Source organism: Halyomorpha halys, unplaced genomic scaffold (genome assembly GCF_000696795.3).
Source record: "Halyomorpha halys isolate HHAL.00 unplaced genomic scaffold, Hhal_1.1 Scaffold954.1, whole genome shotgun sequence".
In the NCBI taxonomy this organism is placed as follows: Eukaryota; Metazoa; Arthropoda; class Insecta; order Hemiptera; family Pentatomidae; genus Halyomorpha; species Halyomorpha halys.
The window spans coordinates 68,665-92,029 of record NW_027110506.1 but is presented as its reverse complement, the minus strand read 5'-3'; the positions used below and the strand labels follow the sequence as shown (position 1 = coordinate 92,029).

At 27.5% G+C, this 23,365-nt stretch overlaps 3 protein-coding genes across 3 annotated transcripts in view; 2 read left to right on the top strand and 1 right to left on the bottom strand.

Moving 5' to 3' along the window:
• Positions 1–1,912: 1,912 nt before the first annotated feature.
• On the top strand, positions 1,913–11,220 carry LOC106687393 (testis-expressed protein 10). Its single transcript, XM_014431260.3, has 11 exons — positions 1,913–2,206; positions 2,275–2,481; positions 2,557–2,872; positions 3,119–3,288; positions 3,830–3,917; positions 4,916–5,019; positions 5,097–5,328; positions 6,202–6,415; positions 8,978–9,132; positions 10,053–10,236; positions 10,824–11,220. The coding sequence occupies exons 1-11, from the start codon at positions 2,012–2,014 to the stop codon at positions 10,834–10,836; spliced, it is 1,878 nt and encodes a 625-aa protein (XP_014286746.1). The 5' UTR covers positions 1,913–2,011; the 3' UTR covers positions 10,837–11,220.
• Positions 11,221–11,793: 573 nt separating this feature from the next.
• Positions 11,794–19,826, bottom strand: Arpc2 (Actin-related protein 2/3 complex, subunit 2). Its single transcript, XM_014431245.3, has 7 exons — positions 19,544–19,826; positions 19,298–19,391; positions 19,102–19,201; positions 18,834–19,026; positions 17,261–17,481; positions 15,469–15,670; positions 11,794–14,004 (listed from the first exon to the last, which is right to left on the bottom strand). The coding sequence occupies exons 1-7, from the start codon at positions 19,615–19,617 to the stop codon at positions 13,968–13,970; spliced, it is 921 nt and encodes a 306-aa protein (XP_014286731.1). The 5' UTR covers positions 19,618–19,826; the 3' UTR covers positions 11,794–13,967.
• A 145-nt stretch (positions 19,827–19,971) lies between these two features.
• Vps11 (vacuolar protein sorting 11) overlaps positions 19,972–23,365 on the top strand; it is a 20,828-nt gene continuing 17,434 nt past the window's right edge. Inside the window, exons 1-4 of the mRNA XM_014431244.3 lie at positions 19,972–20,131; positions 20,201–20,269; positions 20,982–21,155; positions 23,069–23,270. Of these exons, the coding sequence (XP_014286730.1) occupies positions 20,117–20,131; positions 20,201–20,269; positions 20,982–21,155; positions 23,069–23,270 (460 nt within the window). The 5' untranslated portion in view covers positions 19,972–20,116. The remainder of the gene's footprint in view (positions 20,132–20,200; positions 20,270–20,981; positions 21,156–23,068; positions 23,271–23,365) is intronic.

Here is a 23,365-nt window from a genome sequence, read left to right as displayed (position 1 = left end):
TCCTGGAATAGTGAAATTATAATATTTGTAAAGTAGAAAACAAAAAATAAATAAATAATCACATCAACATAGAAATATTGGGGTGAATGTATGATAGTTTGGAGAAGTACGTAATCGGTTGTTAATACGATCATGGACAGATTTCTTTATTTGGATTTTTAACTAAGTAATTTAAAAATTTCTGTTCAGAAGCTGGAATTGGAAGAATTTTGTAGCTGAGAGATTTGAGGTGCCACCTTAGCAGCCTCATGTCTACAGCAGCCCCGGTTCGCTCCAGCCTGGGCGGGTTGACTTTTATTTCATGGCTGTCCCATGGAATGAAAACTCGTTTCTCCCACTCTAGTTAGAACAGGTTGATAATCAATAGATTTACACTCTTTCCCCACCCCCGCATGGTTGCTCTAAATATACGCCGATAATTACAAAATCCTTCCCTTGGTACCCAATTTACTTTCATCATTTCGTGAAGTTTCCCACAAAGTGAAATTTCTTCTTACCAAAAGCCTATTATTTTCGTGAACAATACGACAAAAATTTCAATTTAAGAAAGTTTATTGAGTATGTAGTGGGATTATTTACGGGAATAACATTGTTTTATAATTAAAAAAGAAAAATAACCAACCATCTAGTGGTCAAGATAGACTATCTATAAATTTACCTTTTTTGAATCATTTTTCTTCTGTTGACGGGAATACCACTTCTCTTGGTGTGTGTAGTTCCGCCTTATAATAGTACATGAAAGCTTGTACGTATACAACTGTTAAAGTAAGATCAATCATTTATTGGTTGTAAAATTAGTTCGTAGCATTTTTCAATATTTCAATTTAATCCTCTCTGTGTTTATAAAATCATGTTTAATTGGGCAATAATGTTTAAATATTATAAAAAAGGTTTAGAAAAGGTGCTTTTATGCATCAGTTTCTGTCGAGATTCCTTATCTTTAAGTGGTATTTTGCTTGCTCAAAACGGATGAGATCAGAAAATTCATTTTCGTCATTTAATGATTTTTTTATTTCTAAAATGGAAAATCCACTGCACAGATGGTTAACAACATTTGCAGTGTGTATGGCGATAATGGCTTAGGAGAAAGCACCGTCCTTAAGTGGTTTGCTCAGTTCAGAACCGGAAATTTTGATTTGGAGGTCGCAAAACGCTTGGGCCGTCCTTCAACTATTGATGAGGCCCAACTTCAAGCATTGGTCTCAGACAACCTTCACTCTATGACACGGGATATAGCAAAAATGCTAAAGCGTTATCTCATACGAGTGTCTTACATCATTTGTATCTCATAATCATAATCAGTTTTCCATCACGATAAGCCCGGCCTCACGTGTCTTTGCAGACTAAGCAGAAATTATTGGAGTTTGGCTAGGATGTGATTCCCCATCTACCCTATTCACCAGACCTTGACTTTCACCAGATTTTCACTTATTTCGGGCCCTTCAAAACTTTCTTAACAGGAAACACTTTAATTCGCTCGAGGACTACAAAGCAAACATAGAGGAGTTCATTGCACAAAAATCTGGAAGGCTGGAATTAAAAATTTACCTGAAAGATGGCAACATGTAATAGATCAAAATGGGTCAGATATAATTGATTAAAATAAAAAGGTAATACTTCTAATCATAAAAATAATTTACTTAAAAGAAATAATGGTTTTTCATGATAGTAAAATTAAAACAATAAAATGAAGGAAGGGTAAGCACAGTTTTTTGTACACATAATCTTTAGCAAGAAATTTTAGGCTTGGATTCTGGAGAATTTAAGGATTAGGTCTTTATTAGATCATTACAAAAAAATTTAATTAATAAGAAATATGAACACAATTTTTTTTAAATATTCAATTATAATATCTTTCCTTATACTTATTTTACGAACTTGTTGATCGACTCGCTCTCGAACGACACAAATTTTGAACAGCATGGTCCTGAGCCATTTAAATTTTAGTTGATTTTCTGTGTTATGCTTAGTAAGTTATTTGGCTTTTAATTTTCACTTTTTTAACTTTGACATGGCTAAGACAGGTTATCGTAGCTTAAAAAAGCAAGAGAAATCCAAAGTAAAGTTGAAAGAAACCAAAACACTTCTACCAAAAGGTCAAAATGTTACGGACACTAATTTCAAAGTAAAAAAAATTATTATTCGAGATCAAGTTCATCAGCACAAAGATGGAGAAATCTTGAACAAAAAGAATCTAAGCTGTCAAGTAAGTAATGTTGTACTTTATTAATTACATGTTAAATATGCATTTTGAATTGTTGGATATGATTTTAGGAGTTAATTGGTAGATTGACTCATCATAATGTTGGTTTGAAAATTGATGCGTTATCTGGTTTAAAAGAGTTGTTGACACAATATTCTAAGAATTTTATTGAATCTAATTTTGCTAACTTAATTGAATCAATCTCGAAACTTACCCTTGATGAATCAAGGATCATTCGGAAAGATGCTAACAAATTATTAGCAACTATATTATCACAGGTATATATATTTTTAATCATATATGCAATAAAGGTTTTACATATTGTTATACTTATAAATTTTGACATACAATAGGTTCCTGCGAGTCAGGTAGCACCTTTATTCCCTCTTTTGAGTTCTTACTTGGTATGTGGCCTAACACACATTGACACAGCTATAAGGGAAGATTCATTGTTTCTGCTTGATGCTTTATTGAAACATAATCCAGAACATTGTGCAAATGCTGCTTCCAAGCTCCTTCCAGTTTGCCTTGATCTTTTATCAACTGGAGGTTCCGGACCAAGAACATTATCATTGAATTTAGAATCAAAGTTAACTACAGGAAAGTGGAGAGTAAATGTCCTTACTCGCATTGCTGCATTATTACAGTCCTTTCTGAACTCTACTAAAGGTATATAATTTCTTTCTTTATTGTTGTTTTATGTTTAAAATAAAACATTATAAGATAGTACTGAAGGTTTGATAGCTGAACACATTAGGGCAAGGGTCCCTGAATTCTTGATTCAGAAGGTCATTTCAGATTCAATTCCCACCTGTGTAAAAAAAAAATTAAATAGCTCAATTTAAGCTTAATATAATGACTGTTTTTAAGATCCTAATTAATTGTAAAACTTTAATTTTTTTTTTTCTATTCCAGACAATGAAATTAAGCATTCAACAATGAAGATAATTCATTACGATGAAAACAACCCACACAATTATTTATGTTTAGTGGATAAAAATTTAAATTATAATTATAATGAAAACAGAATATTGTTCAAGCCGTCTGTTCAGCTATCTAATTCAATAGAAGAATTTAGTATGAAGGTTTGTAAGTTCAAGGAATGTGATTCTTTATATATGTTTTTCATATAATTAAACTGTGCTTTTGTGATAATTGTTTAATTTATTGATGATTTTTTTTAAATTTTACTATCTTTTTTTAATTAATGTATTTATTTATTGAAATTTACCATTGGTAAAGAAGGGTCAGAGGTAAAAGTGATCATCTCATGAAGTGAATATGTCAAAAAAAATCAGCAAGGTCTTCTTGCTACATATCCATGCCTCAACCAAGTCTATGCTTCAACATTTTGTGTGAAATAAATTTTGTGGAGTGTAGGTTTGGATGAGGCCTAGGTAAATAACAAAAAAATTCATGTTTGCAAAAATTTTAAGAGTAAATGTATTACTGTATATTTTTATTTGAATGTTTGTAATATCTATTTTTCATAAAGTAAAATATTCTCTGGCAAAATCATTAGAATTTTGTATTATGTTAGCTATTATTAATTTTTATAATATAGTATACCTATTAAATTGTTAAAACTGTCTTTGTCAGATTTTTTATATATTTGTTCATATTTAGGATTTTGCTGGAGCATTGATACCCCTATTGTTTGAAGCATTCATTGAATTAGTGCCTGTTGAAAAAAACACTGTAAGAAGCAATACTAGTAAGTTTCTTGAAATTGTATATTATATATATATTTTTTTTAATGCTCTTTAAATGTATTTTACTACCATCCCATTTGTTTCTTTTTGGTGTGGTAATTTTTATTAATCTGAAAAAATAAAATAAGTGTTGATGTTGAAATGTAACATAACATGGAACACTGTTGTCTAAATGGGACAAATGGCGATTGATGTGCACTTTCAATTAACAATAAGGTGTGTACGGTCTCACCAGAGAAAATTATTTCAAATAAAAAATGAGTGCAAGTTGTTTTTGAAGAATTACAAAATTCACGAGATACGCAATATGATAATATAGACAACAATAATCAAACTATGAACTATTCTAACTATGATCATGATCAAATAAATCTAATGATGTTCAAACAAAAAATATTTAAAGTCATTACAAGTGCATTTATAAAGCAGAACATAATAATGAAGAATTATTCGAAAGAAGTCATCTCAACCAGAAGTGAACTTTAATCATGATACAACAACCAAGTATTTTATGACAAGAAAATTTTATTTAATGTTTATATTATATCTCTTAAATTTTCAGTTATTTTTGTTCATATACATAATAATTGTTTTTTCCTATATTCAAGTATATCTAGAATAATTTAATAATAAATCTAAATCACTAATTTGAAATTTTATTTTATCATTCATATATTAATATAGAAGTTTTAAAAACTTGTAGTAATTTCCATTTATTATTTTTAATGTTATCATAGTAACCTTTTAATAGGGTATATCCATAATATAAATAACTTAAATGAAAAAAAAAAAAAAGAACATCACAATATTTTTATTAGTTTAAAAAAGCTGGGTTTGGAATGAACTACCTGGTTTGTAGCAAACAGGTTGACAGCCAAATCAGCTAATTTAATATATTTTTTAAATAAATTTTTATTTCAAATGGAAGCCATTCACTTTTTTTTCTTTTTTTTTTTAATGGCAATTGGATTTTTACATGTTAATGTTTTGTTTTTTTTAGCCACCAATATTTCACTAGAAGTTGCAATGCTTTTAAAAAATATAACAAACATTATCCATATTTTATGGAATTTATGCAGTTCATCCAGTCAATGGCATGAGGATGTAAGTTAGCTTTGCATGTGTAGCAGATTCATAGTGACTACGGATCACATGGTTAATTTTTATTATTCATCTTTCAGAAAGAATGGATGAAAAACAAATTTGGGAAATCATTTCTTAATGCTCTTATTGAGGGCAGGTATCCTTACGCATTAGTTATTTCAAAAGAAGAAATGAAGAAAAGGAAAAAATCAAATAATACTGAATCTAATGAACTTCCATCAGACCTGACACAAAATATATTACTTGCAAAGTTGTTGATAAGCTTAACTGACTCCAGATGTTGGCAACCAGCAATAGGTTATTTGAAAGGTGTGTAATTTGTTTTGTTCATAATTCAATATTTTATATCTTATTATGTATTTTAAACTATTTTGAATATTGATATAAAAAGCTTTTCATGTTTAGTTTATCTATCCTTTAATGAGTAAGTAATAGTTTCTTCTTCTGCCATAAATATCATCTTACAGCCATTTATCCATTTGTATCACATTAAATATCAGTTTCATTCATATATCATCAATAAACTAAAAGTGTCTAATCTCTGGCACTAAGGTTTATTTTCACCTCATTTTTCTTTGTAAAACAGATTATCATTGATTTAATTATTTCATTACTGCTTAAAATTGTGGAAAAAAATAGTGAGAGAGAAGCGAATTAGTTGAGACTTACAAAAAGTACTTCTTTTACAACTCAATTTATATATAAATTTTCAACTCTGAACCTTAATTCTGAGGGACTATAAAGTTACCTTTAGTGAAAAACGTATGAAAAAATGACAGAGTGGAAGAAAAAAGTCAAAATCCCCAAAAGGTATTTCTCTAACAAGAACTGATTTCACATAAACATTTTAATCTCTTAACTCAAATAGAATTTTCATAAAAAATTTTGATTTTTATTATATCAGTAATTATATCAGCCCTTTAATTTTGAAGTGTTAATGTGAACCTCTTACATGATTGGTTACTCATTTGTGATTGACTTCATGAAACTTGCTATCCAATGATCGATAAACTCTTTATATATCAGATACAAAATCCTAAAAAAATTACTTTTAGTATAATAAAATTAGATTTGTCCTCAAAAGTTTAAAAAATATTCGTTGTTAATTTAGACTGAATTAAAATATGACCAAATTATCTCAATTTTTCTAATTCATGTATTTATTATTTTTTTTTTTTTAAGGTTGCCTGAGAATGTCTGAAACATTTTCTGTTGATGAATCTTCTCATCTGATCTCATGTTTCTATGAAATCTGCCATAGTTCTACTGATAACAGTCAAGATTTTTTGGCTGCTTTACAAGCACTAAGCAATAGTAAAAATAATCATTTGTCATCGCTTGCATTTAAAGCACTATATAATATTGCAGTGGATACAAATTTATCACATCTACACAAGTGAGTTAAATAAAAGCTAAATTAAAATCATTTTTTTATAAATCAAACTCGTAAATATTTCCTAGAAAAGTTCTTTTATACCATGGATTCATAAATTTTATTGTAACAGCGGTTACAAATATTTCAATGAAAATAATTTGCCCATAATCTATCTTTTTTCACATTATTTAGGTGGAGAATAAGGGAATGTAGACATATTTTGTACTTGATTTTTCAGGCTCACTCAAAAACTAAAGATCATACAAAAATGAAATTAAATATTTAAGACAGGCATATTCCTGGGATGTGACATTAACATTTTTGATGAGACCGAGTGGAAGTGCCATTTATAGAATCGATTTTTCATATTTTTACAATTTTCTTTAAAACAGCTCAAATGATCCATAATGAAAAGCCATTTTAATTAAGCTTGGGATGACAATGTAGAATTAAATGGTCTTTAGTATCTGCTAGGTCTTATTTTCATGGAAATAGTATGACAGAGATTTTTTTTTTTTTATTTATAAAAAAGAATTTTTAAAAATCTATCTCTGAAGTACCTTTAATTTTGTTTATTTGAAAAATATAAACATTTCCAATTGTTAGCAATGATGAACATTGGATAAATACAAAATATTAAAGAATTTTATAAATAAATAAAGGAGAAGAAGGGATACAGACATCTAATTTGAATAGAAAAAGCTGAGACTGCCTGATCTTTCCTAGTTGCATAATGGCTTCGTTATCTTTTGTCAAACTGTTGTATTCTTGACAAGAAAAAAATTGATATTTGATATTCCCACTTTGAGTGACCCTAAAATATAAATTATTATAATATCAGAAAAATAAAAATAATTCCTTCCCTGTCTTTAGATTTTTTTTCAATTATCACAAAAATAGCAATAACTTCAACAGGAGCGCATCAATCTACTCATAACTTTAGGACATATGTAGAGTGGTTAGAAAGTTGTGTGATGTGCATTCTGCAGCAGATTTTTAAAAATTTATATTTTCTTGTCTTTTCTTTTGAAAGGAATACAAAACTTGTTTTACTGTGGCACTAAATATATGACTACTATAACTTATATGCATTGGAAAGTAAATTGTATTTAGAGGAAACTAAGACCATTCTCGTTCCAAACCCTTCATTAATTATTCTCTTCTTGTTCTTCATTAATTGTCCTTTACTTTTTCTCAATAATGTTAAAAACCAAAAAATCAGTTTTGATCTACACTTGTCTTGGGATCACCATAATTTCCAAATCACTAGAAAATTATTTGTTCTAGTTCCTATGATTGTGATATTGCATGCTTCTTTCTTTGTCCTTATCTTTTCCCATTAATGAATGCCTAACCAGTCTTAGGCAGATGTGGCTGCTATAGCCCTCACTCAAAGAATAAATTAAGAAAATATAATAAGGAAAAAATATATAAAAAGTCCTCTTTTAGTTTTACATATTAAAAAAACCTAAAGTGAACTACTACTGTTGTAGTATTTATACTAGATTGTAGGCAAGTTTACATTGATAGGATGGAGGTTGGTTGTAAACCTACTAGATTGGGCTTATTGATAACAATGGAGGACCCTCGGCTACTGAACTATTCATTTTGATATGTCATCTTCTAACATCCACAATCACTTTCATATCTGCAGTTGGTTCTATTCTGTTTTCAGATAACTACTTTTAAACATTATTCTCTGTGCAAGCTGTAGGTACGAAAGGCTACCAAGTTGTATAACCTATCTCATAGATAAATGGAATATGGTCCGGGTGCAGTCAAATAAAACTCAAATATCAAATGGGTGTACTATTTTTATAGCTAAGGCTCAAATAAAAATAAAAATAGTACACCCATTTACTATTTGAGTTTTATTTGACCGCACCTGTACCATATTCCATTTATTGATACACACGGTCAATCAGCAATCTTCCCCTATCTCATAAAATTGTTTCTTTTAGAAAATCATTCAATATTTGCTACCTTGTGTTTGTTGAATTCCTTACTTATTTTGTTTATGGTTCATAGAGATTTATGTTAAGTGGAATCTAAGTTGGTAAGTGACAAGCGCTCCTTATCAAACAGATCTAGGAACTTCTGCCATTACAGCACTCTCCTCCCGTCTCCCCACCAGAGTCCAGCTTTTTGTAGAGAGCAGTTTCATACAAAGTAGAAAGTGGGACCTTATGCATTGCCCAAGCAAAATTTTACGTACTGTATCATGAAGTAAAAATTGCTTCCACTTTTGTTTATTTTATTCTAGATAAGATGGATAGCTGCAGGAAAATCTTTTCCTCTTTAAGCTACTTTGGATGACCAAAGGCCTTTACTACAAAACAGAAGTCGTTAGCTCCAGGATTTGGGCTTTTCAATCTTACCATATCTTAGTAACTGTTAAATTTATTTTACATGTGCATCCTAAATTTAATTGTTTTCATAGTAGCATGCTATTTTCTTTTTGATTATATAAAAATAATATTAAATATCCATTTGATTGTTTATATATATTTTATTTTACTCATAAAATAAATCTGTCTAACTTTTAATGTTTAGGTAAGATTTTTACAATTCTTTTTTTTTCAGTGATGTTAATTTTATCTCATGGTTGGATTCCTTACCAGCAAAACTTACAAAACCATCAATTTCATCAAAAGTTTTGGATATGATATATGATATTGCTAGGCGAAATTTCTCCACTTTTTCAACATCTTTAGATGGCCTGATTGAAGTCATATTAGGTAATTAATTAATTAATTGAAAATTGAGATAGTAATACTAGATTGAATGTCCATAATGGGATCATTCTCTCTTCAATCCTAAATATCTTCTATGTTATGTTTAGTTTTAAGCTTATAAATTTTAAATAACTTGTCATGAATATGTCTTCTTACCAAAGATTGGATTTTATACTAATACACATTTTCAGGTAAGTGGTCAAAACTTAAAACTATTCAATATTTACTGGAAGATTATTGATTGACCGTGTGTAAAGATGAAAGGAATATGGTCTGAGTGCGGTCAAAAAAACTCAAATAGTATAATTCTACAATTTGAGTTTTTTTGACCGCACCCAGACCATATTCCTATTCAATATTTAGTTTCCCTGATTTAAAAAAAAAAAATTGGACTATTAGTCCAAATATATGACATTCAGCCCATTTTTATTATATTCCTTTGGGGGTAAATGCATACATTTGAATATTTTGACTTTAATAAATTTAAATTTGTATGTAGGGAAGAAAAAATAAATATTTGAATAGATATCAGATGTTTACAATTTGTTATTTTAACGAATAATAGAGAAGTTATAGAATGTAGTGCCTTGATAACTTGGAAATATTTATTTATATTATTTTTCTGTTCACTCTTTTACTATCTATTTATTTTTAACTTAATTGTACGTATCATTGGTGCATTTATTTTATTTATGTATTATTATATTTTTTATTTTAAAAAAAGTATACTTAAATCATATACTCAATTTAAAATACCGTAAGTCAGTTTTTTTTTTTTTTTGTCCCTATTTTAATCTTCAATACCCAAAGTTTAATGATACTTAACTTAATGAGAAATTTCATTCCATTTTGTAATGTATATACAATTAATTACTAAAAGATTTTAATGTCTCATATCTATAACAATTATTATTTTTTTTCAGATAATTTAGCTCTTTTGAAAATTGATGGCTCATCTGGTGAAGAGGGACAATTGAAAGTTGCCCAGCTATTGTACTGGGTAAAGGATTGGGACGAAGAAATGGTAGAAACCTTAAAAAGTGGCTTAAATGGTAACTTCTGGGGGCATTCTGTATCCAATCAAATAAGGGACATTCTTTTATTAAAGTAATTATTAAATTATTTTAAAAAGATAATTTAACTTAAGATAAAATTAATTTGTTTAATACTTCTAAATTTATTCTTAATTGAAATACTTACCTGTTTACTTTCTTAAACAATGCTTACTTTGGTATTTACATGTATTTTGGAAGTATTGCAATTAAGAATTCCAACTCATAATTTTGATTTATGATCACCAAACAATATTAAATTTACAAAAATTGATTATATGACCCTTTTCATTCATTATATATTTATGATTCATGATTATCCATCCCAACAACCGAAATTCTCCGTTTCAGCCGTCACATTTTATCAATTAATTTTAGGACAAACAACCTGTTTTTCTCATTAAATATCCAGACAGCTGTGTTTGTCTGTTGATAAATCTCTAAATTAAATAATTTAATTTCAAATATCACTAAATTATAAGTAAACATCTTATTAGCCATTTAATAATTGTAATAATGTTAAAACTGTTTAAAGTTATGGAGAAGGGAAATTGGTTTTCCTCCTTAACTTTGCCAGAAAGTTCTTTGTATATCTACATTTAAGCTATAACTCATAAAACTAACATTTTTTTTTTCTTCCAGGAACCTTATTTGAAGAAAATTGTTTAAAGGTTTGTTTTTGTACATATTGTATATTATGTAAATATAAAAGTAAGAGGACCTGACAGCAGAGCTGGCTGGGGGCTTCAGAGCACTTAGTTAAGAAGGTTGTGGGTTTGATTCCCACCTGGTTCTATCAATATTTATTTTGTAGTGGCCCAGAGAATTGATTCTTGACATTTCACCTCTGGGACTGTATAGGTCCTCAATGAAGGACTTAAGCAAAATTGTAGTTACAAATCATGAATTTTAACATTGATAAAACATTTCATAAATTACAAAAAGTAAATTCTTCAAATTTGTTATTGTATTTTATACGTTATAGTAATCATAAAAAATCTGTTCTATATCATGTTAAATTATTGAATAAAATTTATAAAAACAATATATATATTTTTTATTTCAATAATCAGCATGGTTACATATACTCCAATTTAGAATTTTACTAATGTAAGGGTAGACAGATAAGTTATTTTTTTACATTTAAGGAGAAATACATCTTTGTCATTAATGTGATTCATTGAATTAATATTACCATTAAAAAATGAATAATAAATGTAAAATAAATGAGAGTAGTGATTTCCAACTGGGTCTCCATGAAATAATTTAGAAATGGGTTACTCCACGTCAATTCAGCACAATTTTGAACCTAATTATCTCACATTTTCTTCAAAATTTGAATATATAATGTATAGATGCCCGTGCCTTTCTTAGCTTTTACTGAAAAGATAGGTCACTTTATTTGTATTAAATGATAATGTAGGGTTTCCACCATTTTCCTGTTTCTACCATTAAGTTTCCAACACTAAAATAAAGGACTACAACTTTAGAGGATGATAAGGTTTTTTCTCATTAAATCATATTCTGTTAATAAATGAATAAAACCTCAAAACTTAAAAACATTTTATTTAATATTTTTAACAACTTGTGTTAGATTTAAAAAAAAAAGAAGAGTTATTTCAACTTAAATTAATTTGCTTCCATTAAAAACATTTTTTTTTTCCTTTGCAATTAAATTAACAATACTCTTATACCTTTTTACAAAATAATTATTACCATAAGCTTCAAATGGTTATACTCTATTAAAGTTAATTATATACAAATTACATAACTCTTAAAATGAAAATACAAAATAAAAATTAACTTGTAAGATATAAAAACCAAAAAATGGTTATTAATACAATAACTTTGAGTCTGTTTCTATCTCTCCAGTAATACACAAGGATGATATTAATTCTATCATTAAAAATCATTTACATAAACTATTAAATGAAAACAATTTATTGATTTGATATTGCATCATGCAAATAAATCAATTTAAGACAGTCATTACAAAGTATTATGTGCAGTTTCACATGAACCATTATGACCTAATTATAATAGCATCTTCTATAAATATCAGGTAATTTAAGGTATGACTCAAAATTTTAAAATATTGAACTCTAAATCAAGTAATTAAGTTTATAAATACATGTTTTTTAAAAACAGTAATTTTTATTTCATATTGGAAGCAACATGAAATATTTCATATTCAGTAATGATTCAGTTAATAAGGCTAACTGTTTCATTTGTAATTATAATTTAACTATTCTAAGAAATACTTTATTACATAAATCGTATAGAAGACATTTCATTTTTCATCTTCCTGCTTCTGTTTTTAAAGTATTTTCCAATACATTTTTTTTTTTTTTAGTATTATTAATTAATATGTACGATTTTCTAACAGTTAATCAAATATAAAAATGAACAATAATGTATACATTCAATAAATTAATAATAAAATGGTTGGTAAGCATAAGATAGAAATAAATCTATTAACAGAGAATGGATTAGTATGCAATTGCTTATTTAGATAGCCTGTTGTTTTTTTTAAACTAATGGTTGAAATAATTGCCCACGTCCATTTAGGTGCAATTAACCAATAGCCAAATAGGTGCACCGTTTTCATTCTGCACATTTTTATTAAATGGCTATTAAGTTATTTTATTAAGTAAATTAAAGGTTAATTTATTATATCCTATAGAATTATTTTATTTAAGAATTAATTCCTATGGTGAAAAAACAAAAAAATACATGGACATAAAGATTATATAATTAATAATCAAATATTTATTTTAATACAGTTGGTCTGAATATTTTAAGGTTTTTATTGCATAAAAATCCAGCCTCTGTTTAGAAATGATTAAAAAAAATTATAATAATCAATAAAAATAATATGCTTTATTTAATTAAACCAATAAATCTTTACTATGTACAATTTACCAAAATAGGTACATTAGCTTTTAATAATTTATATATGACACATAAATATATTTATATTAACATAAATGATTTACAAATTTTATTGAGCGATTTAACAATATTAACATATATCAATCAAGGCTAAGTAAGTTCATGAATATCGTTCATCATAGGTAAGTTAATATATACCATTCAGTAACTGTATATATCATACAACATATATATCGATCAAGGCTATTAAGTAAGTTTTTGGTTTACATTTACTTCAATTGTTTCACCTTTTATGCACAAAGAAACCAGATTAAAGTTATCTATATATATTCCACTGATTTAAATCAATGTAGTGATAACTGAATCAACAAAAAGTTTAAATGTGATCAACTAATCTTTAGACCCATTCATATTAAACAGACAAAGAAGTGCTGAACAGATTAAGGTAAATCCGAAGATTTATACATTTAATGTCCTTTGCTGTGGTAGTCATGGTTATCACTCATACCTTATATTACACTGCCAGAATATCAGTTACAGTCCATCCTTAATAACATAGGTTGCACAGGCAAAACTGAGAAAGAGGGGCCAATGAATTCTGTAATATCCGAAATAATCAAGTAAACGATCGAGGTTATGACTCAATCAATGAATCACTGCCTAAATAATATAAATTTGCCTTTAAGGCATTACTGAAGATGATAATAAGTAGCAAGAATTTTAACTGTACATAAAAGGTAAAGAAATTGTAATTCTGTTATAACAATCACTTGTTACTTATGACATCACAAAATGAACATTCAAAATACTATTTTTTAAAAATCTAAATGTCTTTTCACCTGTAGACCAGGAACAGCCTACTATAGTCATGAAATGTGTGATTGTTGCACTCCATCAATCAATTCTTTCTTTCCGGATAAATGTTCTACCTCTGAAAAATGAAATATAATAGAAGTTTAGAAGCAGTTAATATATAGTACATGATAAATCCTTTCAGTGCTGCAGCAACATTTGAATCTCTTAATATGTAAAAACTGTAAATAAATGCAGTATGAGTTTGTTTTTTCAAACATGATTGATTTTTCTATTTGTTGTTTATCATGTTTTATTTATATAATTAAAAATTATAAACTTGTTTAAGACAGGTCACCTTTCAGTCCAAGGAGCCTGTATTTTCTTCATCTCTACATATCATGTCGAGAAGAAAATATATGATAACAAGAAAATACTGTAACTGAAATTTATATTTCAATAATGAGAGCCTATTTTTTTTTTATTATTAAAGAATAATGAAAAGTAACATATATTGAAATTCATGAAAATATATGAGGAGTTCATGACTTGATGACATCCCCCTTTTTTATCTCTAGATTTTTGATAATTTCGAAATAAAACTTTGTAAATCATAGTTGTGAATGAAGTTATGATAGAGAAGTAATCTCTTTTGTGCCTTCTGCAGTACACAACCTTGGAATTTCCAGGAGAAAGGGATATTTATTGTCGATGAAGGAAAATCCAATTTTATCTGAGCGATTTATTCAAACTGATGTATCATGAAGACATAAATTACCAAAAACTACAAAAAATGTTATTGTTTTTGAAGTCGAAAACTGAAAAAAATATTAAAAATGAAATCCTCTGATAATTCAATTTCACATTATAATTTAAATTTATATGAAAGGCATTTGAGCCAGATGGCCAAGGATACTAAACTTATGACAAAGTCATACAGGAAATTGAATACTTTTTTTTTAGATTTTTTTTATTTTCCATTCTGTTTGCTCGCAAGTTGTTAAAAAAAATGCATATGGGCTATGGTGATTTTCACCTTCAAGAAGCATAAAATACATTGATTATAACTATATTTATTATTTAAAATACAATATGATTCAGAGAAAATAGAATATAATTCACATTTTATATCTGGAATTTATTTTAGGTGAATGTAAATTAGCTAAATTTAAAGATAATATTACTTCACCAATTTTAATTATAAACAATATGTTCTAAATTTGGCTAGCATGCGATCTTCACAAACAAAAATTTCATTAGTACATTTTAATTTAGAATTTGAATCTATGAGTCTATCCTAAAATATGCAAATGAAATTTTTGTTTGTGAAGATGTCATGTAAGCCAAAACCTAGAACATATTGTTTAAAAATTAAAATTGATGAAGTAATCTTGCCTTTAAATTTAACGTATTTTATTTTTATTTTAATTTAAGTTCTGAGTTATTTCCATAAAGCAGGTTAATCATTTAAGTTTGACATATAATGAAACTCTTATTCCAAACTCCTTTTGGGAGATGCAAACTTAACACGTTAAAATTTCATGCACTGAATAGGTTAATTGAATACATAAATATTAAAATAAAAGCATGAAATCAGACTTACGTAATTGTTTTCTTTTCAACGTTCTTTGGTTCAGGTCGGGCCCTATTAAGGACCTTCAAGAAGTCGGATGTTTTAGCTCTCATTCTGGAATGTATATAGGCTTTAGAACACTTAATATGGTAGTGCAAATAATCTCGGAACATATGAATGAGGTTAATAGTGTTGTCTCTTGCTTCTCTGTTTGTATGTCTAGGAAATAATACTAAAAAAAAAAAAAAAATAAATAAATGAAAAAAGGAAATAGAATAAAATTAATTAACAGAAAAAACATTATTTAATTATAAAAAGAAGGAACAATCAATAATTCCTATGGAAGAAATTATATCTGAAACATTACAATACATAAATTATTATGGCTATTGATGCAATAACTAACTGGTTATAAAATTAGACACTCAGAAAATTCCAATTAAGTGATAACTGTAACCTAAACACAATCAAATTTATAATTAATATGAAATTCTACTTTATGTACACAGCATGGTTGTGAAAGGAATATCAAAAAATTGTCATTATAAAAGAAAAAAATTACATTTTTTTCGGTTGTGAAAGGAATATCAAAAAATTGTCATTATAAAAAAAAAAATGTAATTTTTTTCTTTTCTTCACCTACTTTGTAACGTATTGTTTCACTTTTTCTAAAACATTTGTCGTTACTTTCTAACACATTTCCTTTTTTTTAACGGTTTTAAATATCTATATGCTTATAACACATTTTCATCTTTTGGTAACTTTGTCATCCTTGTAACGTATTTTTTTAACATTTTCTAAAACATTAATCGTCAACCTCTCACACGCTTTCCTCCTTTAAATATTTTCTACTTATTTTTTACCTACTTGTAATGTCTCCTCCAAAAATACCTCATTATCTTCGTAACATATATTTTAATTCTAAGCCTGGCTGTTCATGATGCAGAGGTTACTTGACTGTCAGATTTACTTCGAGCAGGTGCCTTTTATGTTTTATTCTCTTTTTCTTTCCTATCTTTCTTTTACCCCTCTCCCTCCTTCTCTATTATTTTCTTAATTTTCCTTACCCATGTTATTAGTTATGTTCACCATATATTATTATTGTTATGTTTTCTATTCACTTCTTTTGTCTAGTTTAACTTCATATTTTGTTTCTTTATCTAATATTATGGTTACATATTTCATTTGTTACATATATTTTCTTTCTCTCAATTTTATCATTTTCATTTCCATAATTTTAATTTTTAAATTATTAATAAACTAAAATATTCATAATCCTTTGCATTACATAACTTCGATTTTTTATTTAATTGCCTTAATTATGTTATTTTTAGTTACTTATTCAATTACCTATATATTCATTTTATTTTCCACTTCTTTTATCACTTTAATTTTATTAATTTCATTCTGTACAATTAATTACTTTATGTCATTCTGTTTATATTTTGTTATCTTGTTTTTGTTCTTAGCCCTGATGAAGGCTAGAAATTCTAGCCAAAACGTCGGCACTATTAAAATAAAGTTATCCCAACTTATTTGTATCAAATTTTGACTGCATTACACAATCATCTCTCATATAATTTATCCATGGTTAACTATCTCTCATCATCATTTTCATTATAATTTGTTATTTACTTCACTAGCTAGTTGAGATTTTTAAAATAATAACAAATTAGCTGAGGTATGGAAATAAGCAACATACAGTGAACAGTTACAAATATTAGCAGTCACCATAAGCTAAAAAAAAAGTTTAATGGCTATATGGTGAAAAAATAGTTTTTGAACAATAATTATTGTATAATTAATTTTAAATGATGCTTACCAAATGTAACATATCCAATATTATCCCCAACTACTGCATCTGTATTATAAAGTTCCAATGGTGGTTCTTTATGACTAAACAGAACTTGCGGAGCTGTATGACTTGCACGCCTTCCTTCTTTAAATTCCTGCATAAACACTTTTCCTATGACTACATCATCTTCATCCTTGAATATTGTACTAAAAACAACAGTCACTCTATCCGATTTGGCTTCTACATACCTAAATAAGAACAAAAAGCTGTATGGTATATCCAAGAAATATTTAGCCAAATCCATCCATGACTTAACCTAACGATTAACGAACATACTCAAAATAAATTTATAGCAAAATTCCAACAATTTGTATGTGATAACTCATACATAATAGTGACTTAAATGAAAATTTTGACTCCATGACAATATCAATAGAGATTATTCTGTATGAAATGTTCGTCAGAGAAAATTAATCCAAAGTAATATATAAATAATGTTTAAATTAATAAAGAAATTGGTACACATTTATTTAAATGGCTCTAAAAATAAAAAGTTAAATCAAATGTATAAATTCTACTCATCATGTTACAGAGGAATAAAAAAACTTTGTTAATGTTCTATAAACTTAAAAACTGTTTTATTCTCTCTCTAATTATCATAACAGCATTATTCTATAAAATATATTAGACACTGGTTAAACATATTCACTCACTCCATAAGATCTTGCAATACTTAATAACATACAGGAAATCAGATATATCTCATTTCCTGTGTCATCTAAAGTACAAGAATTACACAAAACCTTGCCACACCAGAAGTAGCAAAATTATTAATATTAATTAGTATAATGAATATTATTCTCCATCTAGCACCCCAAGAACCATTTTACTAATTAATTTTATTGCTTGTATCAATTAATAATAATTATCATTAACGAATTTATGGTAAAAGGAAAAAAATAGTGCTGAGATCTCTAACACCATTAATTAATTTTTTAATAATAGATATTTTACCATAACAAAGCAATTGTAGGAGGATAGTCTGGGTAGTGGTCAATAAAGGTATCAAAATAGTGAAAGAAAACTATCTATTGTACACCAAGTTTACAATAAATCATTTACCAAGTAAACCAGGTTTACAATGAATAGTTTTCTTTTACTAATTTGATACCTTTATTGACCGTCACCCAGACTATCTTCCTACAATCTACGTCATACGGTCAACTATCTTCTTCCAATAACAAAGCAATATATGAAGAATTACCTATTCTAAATGCTAAGGTCCCTTGACATAATTTAAAAAAGCATTTATCTGTTATCAAGTATCATAATATAAAATAACTATTCAAGAGTAGATATTTAAGTGCTCATAATATACCATTAAACACATCAAAAAACGTTCATAATTTATAAAAGGTTGAGGTACTAAACACTGTAATATCAAGACCTAAATGAAGTTAGTCATTTGTCCATAGAAAAAAAAACTATATACACATCTATGTCAACTAAAGATAAGAAGATAACAATGACTCATTTCATCCCCTCCCCATAATACCACACCTTTCAAAATATAAGAATAAAAATTCTTTTAAAAACATACATTGTTTCTTCGTTCCTGTAATTTATAACAGCTCTCTTAAGACCTTCATTGAAATCACCTTTTTCTTGAAAATCAAAATACTTTTCAAATACTGAAGCGAAACAATTTCTTTTCAACAATCCTATCTTTTTAACGACATTTTCCCAGTCTGAAGGTACATTATCAAGATCTAGACGGAGCGATACATTATAACCTGAAAACGAAATTGGAATTTGAAATTTAAAGGAACGAACAGTTAAGCATAGCATATCAAAACTAAAATAATTACCTGTTTCCGGCTCAACTAATAACGGACCATATTCCCTTTTTAACAACTCATCAGCTCCATGTTCTTGCAGCTGCTTGTAAAACTTCAAAGAGATACTAACCTAGGAGTGAAGAAAGTTATGTCGTTTATTCATATAATTTAAATATACCAAGACCAATCTCTATAAAATAAAGTGTTTCTTTTTAAACAAACTTACCAAGATCTTAGATTTCTCGCCACCAACATTTGATATGTGGAATAAAACCCCATCAAAGTCAGCTATAGTTATGTCTATTGAGTCCTGTTTGTGCCTACACATTAAATAAGTAAATTAAGTTTATTTGTAATTGTAAATATAAACAAGAGATTTCAAGTATTATTATCACTGATTAAAAAAATTTACAAAAATAAAAAACTAATTGGAAATATGATTACATAAACCGGCATTGGTTTTTTAACTCACCCCGCTAATGCATTCTTAAACTTGACCGTAAGAGTGTCTTCTACAATTCTATTATTGATCTCGAGTAAGATCATGGTGAAGACTATCTAATAAACAAGCATGAATCACAATAAAACTAACTATAACCCTTACTATCAGGCGACCCGGATACTACTTATAACCATGTTACTGTCTCAGAGCTATGAACTTGGGTTAGATCAATTCGTTATCAATTGAAGTGTAAGACGTAGCCATTGCGCTGTTTTCAAATTTGAATTTATCAAATCTGTCTAAAAGAAAAATTTAAACGTGGATCAGGAAATTTAACAATTAACGCAATAAAATAAGAAAAGTAGCAGAAACGACTATTTGAACAACTCGTTCTTGATTCTTTTCATTCTCTATACTTAACAGTAGTAATATTTATAACCTGACGATTACGGACCGAAGTTAACTTGCCAAATTCTTTTCAAAGTTGGAAGATTAATTTAAAAAAAAAATTGTTTTCAGCCTATTCATTGGTTTATTCAGCTGCATGATTTGTTCATTATTTGTGTTTAATTCATTTTATAAAAATAATATTTCATTTTTCAAATGGCGTTTTTGGAGGTAATTTCAACTATATTCTGAAATAGTCATTCATGGGTTAAATCTAATTCTTTTTTTTTTTTCTAACAGCGTCGGCGGTTGAATTTCTTTGATTTAAATGACAATGCTGATTCTGGAAGAGTTTCCGAAGCAGTAGGAGTAAGACATTTTCTTTATAAATTATTAATATTGAATATTAATTTTGAAATTTTCTAGTTTAATTATTCAGTTATCTTTTTTTCAAGTTAAGTTTGTGATGGGGAAAGAAATTCGAAATACTATTAAACAAAAGTACTCTAATTATTTATAAACTTATTAGTATTCTAATGCTTACATAACACAACTACTGCATAAATTTGTTTTATCATACAAGCTAATTCTTAATTTTAATATTTGATAATTTGACTAATTAATGAGTTTTATATTTTTGTTAATTTTCGCTCTAATTATTATTATAGTTACGGTACATTAATGTCGCTTCACACAAGGGGTGGGTGTGCACTCATTTATATGTCATGTTCAATGATTAAGGGTTATATCTTACACAGTTATTATTACTGTTAACTGTATCACAATTGTAAATTTTTGCTTGCTTAAAAGGGATAAACAAAAACTCAGTAGTTTTCAGTTGAGGCTGGACATAATATGAATCACTTCACATCAGATTTTATATTGAGTTATAACTAACAACAATGGTAAACTACATTCTCACTTAAGAAAGTGAGTACTCGCCCATGGCCATTTTGAAGTGACAGCTGTAAACTAGCAATATTATTACCAATAAAAAATAATTTTTTTTTTTAGAAATGGCCCAAGTCCTGATATTTTCAAATTATTTATAACACTGTTCCCTCCTATTCTGTTTTCTTAGGAAGCTAATGTGACTACAACTACCCATGGCTATGGATTTCTTGTTATTGGAGATTCATCTGGTAATGTTCACCTGATCTCTAAAAATTTTGATATAAAAACATTCCGTGCCTATGAACTGAACATTTCATTGGCTGAACAATGTAAGCTGTCGCCGTATTTAGTTACGATTGGGGTATGTCATGTATTATAGCATTTCATCATGCCTATTATATATCTTATTATTAATACTCTATAATATTTCTGACCCCTCTCGATACCCCCAAACATATCAAATGATATTAGTTTTAGAATGGTTTTGATATATTTTAATGTCTTGCTTGCATAAACTAGCCTATTCACGCCGTCTATTCTGTCATTTCTTTATTTTTGGATTGTCTCTTATATAAGCTACTAGATTGTTAATAGATCATCTATTTATCTAAAGTTGACTTGACAGTTTTCTTTTGGGAAAAAAATATTTTTTTCATCATGACATTGGTATATATATCAATTGAAGTTAGCAACACATATCAATTCCTGATAAGTTGTTTAGAGTTTGGCCATTCGAGGTCCTATATTAATTATTTTTGTTATTATTTATTATGATACCTTATTTATATATTGTTGTAATATTTATTATTAATAGTTTTTATAATGAGAATATTCAATAAAATTGTTTTTTTGTTTTTTTCTATTGAAAGATTTTCTCATGTTTATGATCTCTCAACGTCATGATTTTTTCACCAATAATGTATAATACATTTAAAAAAATAAATTTAAAAAATAGCTGATATAAAACAAGAGTAATAAAATAGCTGATAAAAGCAAAAGTTGTCCTATTGTTATTGGAAGGCTATTGCAAGAAATTAAATCATTGATCAGCTGGGAAAAGATGACTGTTCCCTCATTTTTAATACATCCTGAAGTTAAAAAAATAAAAGATCTTAAAATTCGATTAATAATGATGATTCTTTTCATTTCAACCACAACCAGTTAGGTGAATGTTATGGTCTATATTAATGTGATCGAATTCTGATTTTGTGGCTTTGGTTCAGTTTAATAAAACACTAACAAAATATAATAGTCATAGTGATAGATTTTTCGTCGTTCAATGAGTGATGTAGGCAGAACTAAAAAAATTTAAATTTGGTTTCATGTGGCTGAAAAAACTGGAGAGAGTGTTAAAACAGAATCATTAACAAGGGGAGACTACCCAGGTGGAATCACAGATTTTGATGATACTAGATCGATAAATTGCTCTAAGAGTCAAGAAAAAAAAACATAATTTAAAAAAATGTTTATGTTTTCATATGCCGCCTTTGTTCTACATGTATTTAATGGTTTTTATACACCATTCAATTTGTTTTTTGTGTAATATAAGAACAAAAGATTGTTGATTGTATTAAATCAGCTCAAGTGCATAAAAAATTACAAAAACCGAAAGTTGCTTCTTGCAAATTAGACATAAAAAAAATTTTAAAGGAAAAATCAAGTCAAATTCATTCTTAGTATCTTTTGAAACACTTAAATATGAATTAAAAATTTTAAAATTGATTTTTGGTGCTTACTTTTTTCTACCGATGTATCTTGTTCACAAAATAAATTCATAACTCCTCACAATGTTATTAAAATCTAACATAATTACATCTGTTGGAAGCTGAATGTATGATTTTTTTTTTTTAGCTTTTATATGAAAGAAAAAACATTTTCAAATCGATCTAGTTTCATCATTTATGATCTCACTGGCATAGCCTCCCCTTATAAGTTTCAGCAATAAAATTTATAACTTTTGAAACAGACGAAATATTATTAATATTGTGCACTGTCTTAAACAATATTGGTTAAGACAGTGTAAAACATTAAATAGTGTTTCCTAATAACTGCATTTTCTCAGTTATTCCCCTTTCTTCTGGATGTGCAAAAATACATTAGTACATTTTACAATAGTATGTATATTACTATATAGTTATAAATATATAATGTTTATACATAATAATTATATCATTGGAACTAATTATTGTTTTAAATATGGTTTTAATTTTAATTTATTCTTTTAAGACAAGAATTTTTTCCTCACACACGATTTTGTCTTAATTATTTTTATAGGAAGATGAGAGTGGTATTAATCCAGTTTTGAAAGTGTGGCATATTGAAAAATTTGATAAAAATGGCATTCCAGTATGTTTAAGAATAAGCCGGGCATCAATTCCATACAAAGCAGATTTTCATCCTTCATGTATAGCAATCACAGATAGCCTCTCTTTCATGGCTGTTGGATTTCCTGATGGCTCTATTCTTCTTTACCGTGGTAAAAACCTTATATTTATATATTGTTATTTTTTTTCTTCTCTTATTTAATAACATATTTCTTGATAAAATTTGGTTTACATTATTTACGTTCTA